The sequence below is a fragment of the Lithobates pipiens genome, unplaced genomic scaffold (genome assembly GCF_037356315.1).
Source record: "Lithobates pipiens isolate NorthernLeopardFrog02 unplaced genomic scaffold, aLitPip1_a1.2 Scaffold_8, whole genome shotgun sequence".
Classification (NCBI taxonomy): Eukaryota; Metazoa; Chordata; class Amphibia; order Anura; family Ranidae; genus Lithobates; species Lithobates pipiens.
The window spans coordinates 114328686-114338724 of record NW_027507903.1 but is presented as its reverse complement, the minus strand read 5'-3'; the positions used below and the strand labels follow the sequence as shown (position 1 = coordinate 114338724).

Here is a 10039-nt window from a genome sequence, read left to right as displayed (position 1 = left end):
CAAGGATGGACACTGATAGGTGGCACAAATTGGCACTGATAGCTGGCACGGATTGGAATGGATAGGAGGCATGAATGGGCATGGATAGGCGCCACAGATGGGCATGGATGGGCACTGATAGTTGGCATGGATGGGCAATGATAGGTGGCACGGATGGGCACTGATTGGCGACATTGTATTGCATTGTTTTGTACTGATGGATGCCAATCAGTGCCAAACAATAATGCATGCCAATCAGTGATGCCCATTGTGGGCACTGATTGGCATACATTGTGGGCACTGATTGGCATCCATTTTGGGCACTGACTGGCATCCCTGGTGGTCTAGGGTGGCATACCTGGTGCTGGGCATCCCTCGTGGTCCAGTGTGGGCATCCTCGGGGGGGCTGCGCTGATAATCGATCAGCACAGACGCCCCCTGTCAGAGGAGCAGCCGATCGGCTCTCCTCTACTCATGACAGACGCGAGTGAGGAAAAGACGATCACCGCCTCTTGATTGGACACGGCTGATCACGTGGTAAAGAATCTCCGTCAGAGACTCTTTACCGAGATCGTAGTTGCGGGGTGTCAGACTGACACCCCGCAACAATGATCTCGGGACGTCCTATGGTGTCCGGTCAGGATTTTGAAACCACTTTACAGCCATCATTTGCCTATAGAGCGGGTGGCAAGTGGTTAACTGGTCCGACACAAGTCGGTCCGACTTTAGGAAAGGTTTTCTGCACTACTTTGGTCCGACTTTGGTCCGTTTTCACTCAGCCAATTCAATATCAATGCAGCTGGATCAAAGATCCTCGTCCTAACCATCCGACTTGTGACATCCGACATGGTGATTACAGCAGCAGGAAAAGGAATTCATGTCAAGGGACAAGTCGACTATCCCAAAGTCAGAGCAAAATTGTATCCTGTTCATTCAAGTTGGATGGCAGTAGGACTGAAGTAGGGCTGAGGGCAAAGTAGGATGACAGCTGTACAACAGTCGCGTCGCACTAGTGTGAAAATGGCCTAAAGCCCAAGTGAAACTCTGTGAGCCCCTGGAGAGTCAGCACCAGATTCCTTCACTCAGCGCAGAGCATGAGTTTTGACTCACAGCATTACGGACTGCAGCAGAGAGGGTCACTGCTTACACACAGGGCACAGTGTCCCAGCTATGCTACAAGACAGTGGGGCACAGGTATGTCATATGGGTGTAAAACTCTGCCTACTTATTGTTATATTGCACAAAGAAGCTATTGGCAGAGTTGCATTTTTTAGGGTTCAATTGGGTTTTAACTGCAGTGGACAAAAAAAACAGGCATTTAGCCCTGTCAGCCAGGACTGTGCTGTGTGGCAAAGCTGTGTCTCAAAACTGTATAGAAATAAATACAATCCCTTTGGTCAGTTAAACCACTTCCATATATGCATTTTTTTCTATGTATTTATTTGTCTGGTGTATAGCTTGAAGGCAATAATTACACAACATGAACATTTTTCCTTTGCCTCCGGCTACACCCCATGCCGCCATTTTGAAATAGGCCAGACTGAAGAGTCCTATATCCTCTTGTCTCCTGGGCTATAGACATACCTCCCAACATTTTGAGATGGGAATGAGGGACACCTACTAGCAAATGTATGTAGGCATAGGACATGCCCCCTGTCACACCCCCTTAAAGGAGAATTAAACCAAAAAAAAGGTTAATCAAACCCACAAGTGCTTTTTTTTACACCTCACTAACCGATCCATGGCTGCTGCTCCTCTCTGCCAATGTCTTCACTGGCTCCCCCTACCCCACCGTGTAAAATTCAAAATGCTAACCATAACATACAAGGCCATTCACAACATCGCCCTCATCTACATCACCAACCTCATCTGCAGATATTGCCCAAATTGTCCCCTCCGCTCCTCCCAGGACCTCCTGGTCTCTCGCTCCCTTGTTACCTCCTCCCATGCTCGCCTTCATGACTTGTCCAGAGCCTCTCCCATCCTCTGGAACTCCCTGCCCCAGTATATCAAATCAGCCCCTATCCTCTTCACCTTTAGGAGATCCCTGAAAACTCATTTATTCAGGGAAGCCTATCTCACACCCACCTAACTGTCCCCAAGCCACCCACATCAAATCATTCTCTGCAGCTATTACCTTTTGTACCACCCCCTCTCTTTAGAATGTAAGCTCTACGAGCAGGGCGCTCCTGTACCTTTTGTATTGAACTGTACTGTAATTGTGTTGTCCCCCCTATACTTTGTAAAGGCTTGCGTAAACTGTTGGCGACAGTGGCGGCTGGTGAAGTTTTAGGATGGCCCCTCCCACTTGGTGAAAATGGGTGTGGTTTGAGCGAAATAGTGGGCGTGGCTCTAAGGTGGTGTAGTTAGCGTCTGAAATGAACGAGGGGTGGAGGGAGATGGAGAGAAGAATAAAGGGACAGCAGGCCCAGATCCTACAGAACAATAGAAATGTGTATTCTAGAAAGTTCAACAATCAGCAGATAAAGATACTCCAAACACCTGGTGTTAGCACTTCAATCATCCCGGGACCATGGTTGTTATGGTGTCAGGATGATTGAAGCACATTATTTATATTATTGCATTGTAATATAAAATTAAATCATTCAACTCACCATAATGCAGAATCAGCGGGAGCCCTGAGCGTGTCACTAGCCACGTCGCCTACAACCAAGTGCCATCAGGCGTCCCCTGCAGAGTCCGTCCTTACATCAGGTGCCCCAGCGGATTCCCTCCTCACATGCAGCCTGTGTCACATCAAATACAGCCTTTGTCACATAAAATGTAGCCTTTGTCACATAAAATGCAGCCTGTGTCCCACCAAATGCAGCCTCTGTCCCCCCAAATGCAGCCTCTGTCCCCCCAAATGCAGCCTCTGTCCCCCCAAATGCAGCCTCTGTCCCAGCCTCTGTCCCACCAAATGCAGCCTCTGTCCCAGACTCTGTCCCACCAAATGCAGCCTCTGTCCCCCAAATGCAGCCTCTGTCCCACCCCCCAAATGCAGCCTGTGTCCCACCCCCCAAATGCAGCTTCTGTCCCACCCCCCAAATGCAGCCTCTGCCCCCCCCAAATGCAGCCTCTGCCCCCCCAAATGCAGCCTCTGTCCCCCCAAATGCAGCCTGTGTCCCATTAAATGCAGCCTGTGCCCCCCCAATGCAGCCTGCCTGTGTCCCATTAAATGCAGCCTCTGTCCCCCCCAAATGCAGCCTGTGTCCCCCCCCCCCAAATGCAGCCTGCTTGTGTCCCATTAAATGCAGCCTCTGTCCCTCCCCCCAAATTCAGCCTGTGTCCCCCCTCAAATGCAGCCTGTGCCCCCCCCATGCAGCCTGTCTGTGTCCCATTAAATGCAGCCTCTGCCCCCCCCAAATGCAGCCTGCCTGTGTCCCATTAAATGCAGCCTCTGTCCCCCCCAAATGCAGCCTGCCTGTGTCTCATTCGATGCAGCCTCTGCCCCCCCAAATGCAGCCTGCCCCCCCATGCAGCCTGCCTGTGTCCCATTAAATGCAGCCTGTCCCCCCCCAAATGCAGCCTGCCTGTGTCCCAATAAATGCAACCTCTGTCCCCCACCCAAATGCAGCCTGTCCCCCCCCCCAAATGCAGCCTGCCTGTGTCCCATTAAATGCAGCCTCTGCCCCCCCATGCAGCCTGTGTCCCCCCCAAATGCAGCCTCTGCCCCCCCCCAATGCAGCCTGCCTGTGTCCCATTAAATGCAGCCTCTGTCCCTCCTTCCATGCAGCCTGTGTCCGCCCCTCCAAATGCAGCCTGCCTGTGTCCCATTAAATGCAGCCTACCCCCCCATGCAGCCTGCCTGTGTCCCATTAAATGCAGCGTCTGTCACTTCAACCCCCTCAGCGGTACTTACCTTGCTGTTGTCCTCTCCTGTGGTGTCTCCTTCCACTGGCAGCGCTGATGGAGCGGCATACTTCCTGGTTTCTCTCCCGGGAGCAATATGAGAGAGTGACAGGAAGTGACATCTAACTGAGGTCAGATGTCAATCAAATCTGAAGCGCCGAGTAGCTACTCAGCACTTGAGAAAATGCAGCAAGGTGGACTAAATGTCTACAAATGCAGCTCCACGTCTGCAATCTCGTGATTGCATAGATGTGTCGCTTCCCATAAGGGCACTGTGTCCGGCGTCACACTGTGTCCAGCGTCCGAACACAGTGCACTTAAGGAACTTTTTTTGTATTTTTTTTTTAAAGAGACAGCCACCCCTATTGATGCGCCCCCACTGGTTGGCGCTATATAAATCGTGTATAATATAAATAATAATTTTACCACTACTATTACTCCTTATATTGTCTTTTAAAATGTACAAATGCAGCAACTTACAAATTGGATGAAAGGTTTAGCACTGGGAAACACTTTTTGAAAGATAAAAGTGCATTTTATATACAACTATATAGAACAGATCAAAATGAGGGGCAAATGAGGAAGAATGAGGGACAGAGGAACATTGTTCCAAATCAAGGACAGTCCCTCTAAATCAGGGACAGCTGGGAGGTATGCTATAGGACCAGGCATACAGAGCTGCCAGAGACAAGCTGGCTGTCTGAACCCAGGAGAGGCAATCAGTTAAAGAGGGCCAAGGCAGCCAAACTACCGTATTTTTCACTCCATAAGATGCAGTTTTCCCCCATTTCTTTGGCACAAGTCAGACTGCATTTATGGGACTAGTAAGGCTGCATTTCTTTGGCACTGGTAAGGCTACATTTATGGGACTGGTTAAGCTGCATTTCTTTGGCACAAGTAAGGCTGCATTTATGGGATTGGTAAGGCTGCATTTTATTGGTACAGGTCAGGCTGCATTTTATGGGACTGGTAGGGCTGCATTTCAATGGCACAGGTCAGGCTGCATTTCCTGGGCACTGGTAAATATTTTAGTACACCATTTGGTTCAGAATATTTTTTTCCTTGCTTTCCACCTCTAAATTAAAACCTAGGTGGTTATTATGGTCAGGTGCGTCTTATGGAGCGAAAAATACGGTAATGGTAGCAGGATAACACTGGAAATGCTATGAGGGATGAGTATGTGTTTTGAAGATAATCCAGCAATACAGGTAAAAGGGAGGAAAAAATACGGGAGGATAAGTTCCACTTTAACCGCTTCCCAACTGCCTCACGCCGATGTACATCGGCAGAAGTGCACGTACAGGCAAAATCACGTACCCGTATGTTGCCCTTTAAGCGGCAGCGGGGGCTGTGGAAGAATATGTATCGGCCTAAACTGAGGGGAAAAAATGCTATATTTATTATAGCAAAAAGTAAAAAAATAATGCGTTTTTTTCAAAACTGTCGCTCTTTTTTTGTTTATAGCGCAAAAAATAAAAACCGCAGGGGTGATCAAATACCACCAAAAGAAAGATCTATTTGTGGGAAAAAAAGGACGTCAATTTTTTTTTGGGAGCCGCGTAGCATGACCACGCAATTCTCAGTTAAACCGACGCAGTGCCGAATCGCAAAAAGTGCTCTGGTCAGGAAGGGGGTAATTTCTGTCCAATCAGCCATCACCAGAGCTCTCCTCACTAAACTTTGCAGTATATAATTTCAGCTATCCATCCCATTTTTTTCTGACAGTTCAGACAAGCTTTATAAAGTCTGTACTTTGAATAGATGCAGAGAAGCGAAGACTGCAGATAAACTTGTACAACGTATGTAGGAGGATGTTTTTTATCTCTGTGTATTAGCTGAGGTCAGTTACTTCAATGGGTATATGTAAGGCCGCGTACACACGGGCGGAATGTATGGCCTACTTAGTCCGTCATACAATCCGACGGCAATCCGACGGACAGTCCATCATACTTTCGAATGAACGGACTTGACCACACACGGATAGCCAAACAGTCCGACGAAAGCTTGCGCGATGACGTGTACAGCACGTACAACGGGACTAGAAATAGGAAGTCCAATACACAGCAATGCACCCTTCTGCCGTGTAAATCCTTTCTGAGCATGCGCCATTCTTAGTCAGTCGAACTAGCCTACTGACGAGCGGATTGTCCGCTGAAACCAAAGTATGACGGACAGAATTACGGAAAATCCGAAATACTTAGTACGCTAGACTGCACGCTGAAAAAGTCCGCTGAAGCCCACACACGAGCGGACTGTCCGCTGAAATGTGTTTCGACGGACTAAGTAGGCCATACAGTCCGCCCGTGTGTACGCGGCCTAAGAGTTTAGAACCATTTTAATGCAATGTGAATCAACACGCATTATGATGTGAACAAACTCTAAAACCAAACTGCTGCACACTATTTTTTTAATTTTAGGTTTAGACTAAGTGTGGAAGGTTAGAACCTCTATTGACTTTTTATTTGTCTGAGGATCCATGTTTGGTAGATTTCACATGTATGGGATAGTTGTCAGACAAAACAGGAAGCTAGGAAAAAAAATCACTCTACTACCTGACTATTTGATAGGTGTCAAGCAGAAGAGGAAATTAAGAGAAACCCTACAACTCTAGAAACTTTAAATTCAATAAAATGTATTTGACTGGAAAAAAAAAGGAAGCTCTAAAGGGGACCCAAACAGCAGTAAAAACATATATAGGGAGTGTTCAGAAAAATTGTGAGGTTATTATTGTTCTTTGTGCCTTATTATGCTGCGTACACACAAACGGACTTTCCAGCAGACTAGGCCTGACGGGATCAGTCCGTCAGACAATCCGATCGCGTGTGGGCTAGTCCAATCGTTTTTCAAAGAAAGAAATCAGACGGACCTAGAACTTGAACATGTTTCAAATCTATCCGATGGACTTAATTCCATTCGTCTGTGTGCTAGTCCGACGGACCAAATACTACTCAAGGGCAGCTATTGGCTACTGGTTATTGAACTTTCTTGTTTTGTCCCGTTTATGTCATTACGTTCAAAACTAACAGACTTTTGAACGGGCTTAGTTCTCGTGTGGCCAAGTCCGTTTGTTCAGAAAGTCAGTCGGAACTCCGCCGAAAGTCCGAAGGGAAGACCGCCGGACCTAGGCTGCCGGAAAGTCCGGTCGTGTGTACGTGGCATAAGAGAAACTTGCTTTACCTTCGGGTGATAGTTGTCAGACAAAATATGGAAATTTGTTCAACGGGGATCCAGATGGATTTTAAAAGCTGACAGAGGTTTAAATCTTTTCTAACTTTTTCAATAACTAAAAAGTACTTTTTTTGGCTAGAAATTGCTATTAAATCACCATAAAAATATTATCAGCAAGAGACACAATATTTTCTTAGAGAACAGCTGCTGATGTTTCATATCTACCTAATAATACAGTTGAGATGTAAGGAAGACGTGGGAGTTATTATCTTTAGTGTCTATTGCTTAAAAATAACTTTTACCTAGCACAGAGAAAGCTGACAGATACCTTAGAATTTATTTTAAGCGAAAATTAAAAGACATAAGCAAAAAAACTGAAATGGATTTATCTCCTTAACTGTTGTGATTGACGTTATCTCGTTGCCTTTTAAACAATTTTTTTTAAACTTTAAAATCTTTGAATGCTATCGCTCATAGAGACAGCTCCCCCCGTTCTCTGCGTACAGCTGTAGCCCTGAAATCTTTCTCTGCTCATGGCCATGTCCCTTAACTCTCCTCCTTGTGTCCTTCATGTTTTGTACAGCTCTATAAGAGAGGCTCCTGTGCCCTCTGACCGACAGACACCATGATGCTCTCTCGAAGACTGTGCCTTCTTCCCTCTAGCTCTGGGATTCTGAACTACCACTCAGTGGGGAGTGAGAGCTCTTCAATGATCCATAACCAAAGTGGAACAAGTCCCCTGCCCTATGACCAACTGCCTGGTGACTGGAAGAATGGATGGAGTGGCTTATACCACTTCTTTATAAAGGAAGGCTTTCAGAACATTCATCATCACATGGAGAAGAATTACCAGCGATTTGGACCAATCTACAGGCAGGACAGACATTTTTTTTTTCTTGGGGGGATTGTGGCCTTTGGTTGTGATATTTGTATAAGTGGTAATATTCAGTATAAATCTTCTGCAGGTTGAGGATAGCCGATAAGCAGAGTACAGATGCAGGTACAATGTAAATAATAGGGCATGTTTTGCAAAAAGATGTATGGATAATAAGGTAAACACAAAGAAGGTTGTGGATTAAGATACTAGTCAGCAAGCTAGAAGGCATACTTTGAAGGGGGTAGCAAGAGGACCTTTCTACACCAATATGCTTAACAAAGTATCTCAACATCATAGCCCCCAACTGTCCCTGATTTCGAGGGACTGTCCCTGATTTCGAAGGACCGTCCCTGATTTGGAACACAGCCCCCCTATCCCTCTTTCCACCTCATTTGACCCACATTTTGGTCCGATCTCTATAGTTGTACATAAAATGCACTTTTTATCTTTTAAAACGTGTTTCCCAGTGCTAAACCTTTCATCTAATTACTGCATTTGTAAATTTCAAAAGCCAGTAAAAAGGAATAGTAGTGGTAAAAAAGCACACGTGGCTTTAAGAAATCTTTATTATTTATTTTGTATAATTTTATAATTATTATTATAATTTATTTTGTATAATTCTCCTTTAAGGGGGCATGGCAGGGGGTGTGTCCTGTGCCTATATACTTTTGCTAATAGGTGTCCCTTGTTCCCATCTGAAAAAGTTGGGAGCTATGCTCAATATGGTAAAAACAAAACAATACTACTGCTTTATGACACTCACCATATCATCATGTGCCAAAAAAATTTTTTTATATACACACACACACACACACACACACTTATGTGCAATGCATGTGCATATTTGGCTTAGAGTATGTACGTGTATATTCACTGAAGACACACATCCCCATAGCTGCAACAGACTTTTTCTAAGTGTATATACCCTTTCCTGGCCATACCTCACGTCAGCACACAATGGGTTAAGGCCTCATCTAGCACCCACATGACCACCTTTTCCTAGCTGAATAAAAGACAGCCCCTCCCCCACTGACATGTTCTTTTTTTTTTTTTTTTTTGGTCTGCTCCAGGCCACCTGTGGATTGCAGTGGTAAGTACTTTGTTTGCTGCAAAGATATCCCCTCCCCCCCGCCGCCCCGCCCCTCCATGTTCAGCCTCTCATGGAATTGGAAGCCCCAGAATGTTAGACAACGTTGCATCCTGAAATTGGATAGCCCTTGTGCCGGGTCGTGGGCAAAGTTGCTTAGATAGCACAAATATTTTACAGGTGTGGTATTAGTAAGCTCCGCAATTTCACCATTGGGGTTTTCCTGTCTTTATAGGCGGTGTGCTGCTCTCCTGGCTTTGACTTCAGTCTGAGAGCGGTGGTGGATGATGTCACAGAGGGCAGGGAGATGGGTGGTGCGAGGCAGCAACTGCCAGTCACCAAGCAGCAGCTTAAACAGTCTTAGGACCTCCGGACAGTAGAGATGTAATGTTCTGACATAATATTTGTATGTATCTATAACTGGCCTCTGAGCGAAGTCAGTTCTAATCTGTTATTTAACACCATGTTATATGTCAGTTTGATGCAATGTTTTATACAAATGTTTTATCCATCGGATTTTTTCTGATGGATTTTGTGCAAAACTTGTCTTCCATACACACGGTCAGACAAAGTTATCGGAAAATCCCATCGTTCTTAACGAGGTGACGTACAACACAAACGTCAGGACTATAAGCAGGCCAGTAGCCAATAGCTGTGGTCTCTTAATTTATTCTGAGCATGCGTGGCACTTTGTCTATCGGAATTGTCTACACACGATCAGAATTTTAACGATGGGATTTTATTGTCGGAAAATTTTAGATCCTGCTCTGAAACTTTGTGTGTCGGAAATTCAGACGGAAAAAGTCCGAAGGAGCCCACATACGATCGGATTTTCCGACAACACGATCCGATCGCACATTTTCCTTTGGAAATTCTGGTTGGACAATCTGTCTGCTTTTGTCTCAGATTCTGTGTCTCCTGTCTAGGGATGAGCTCAGGCGTGTTCGCATGGAACACGTGCAGAGCCCGCCAGGAAGTGAGCGCAGTGCTGCGCTAATCACAGGCAGTGAGACATTGCCCGATCTCTGCAGCCACGCATCGGGGCAATGTCTCACTGCCTGTGATTAGCGCAGTGC

The 10039-nt window shown here is 46.0% G+C and overlaps 1 protein-coding gene across 1 annotated transcript in view; it reads left to right on the top strand.

Moving 5' to 3' along the window:
• Nucleotides 1-7588: 7588 nt before the first annotated feature.
• Nucleotides 7589-10039, top strand: part of CYP11A1 (cytochrome P450 family 11 subfamily A member 1) — a 141322-nt gene continuing 138871 nt past the window's right edge. The window contains exon 1 of the mRNA XM_077473833.1: nt 7589-7872. Within this exon, the coding sequence (XP_077329959.1) occupies nt 7625-7872 (248 nt within the window). The 5' untranslated portion in view covers nt 7589-7624. The remainder of the gene's footprint in view (nt 7873-10039) is intronic.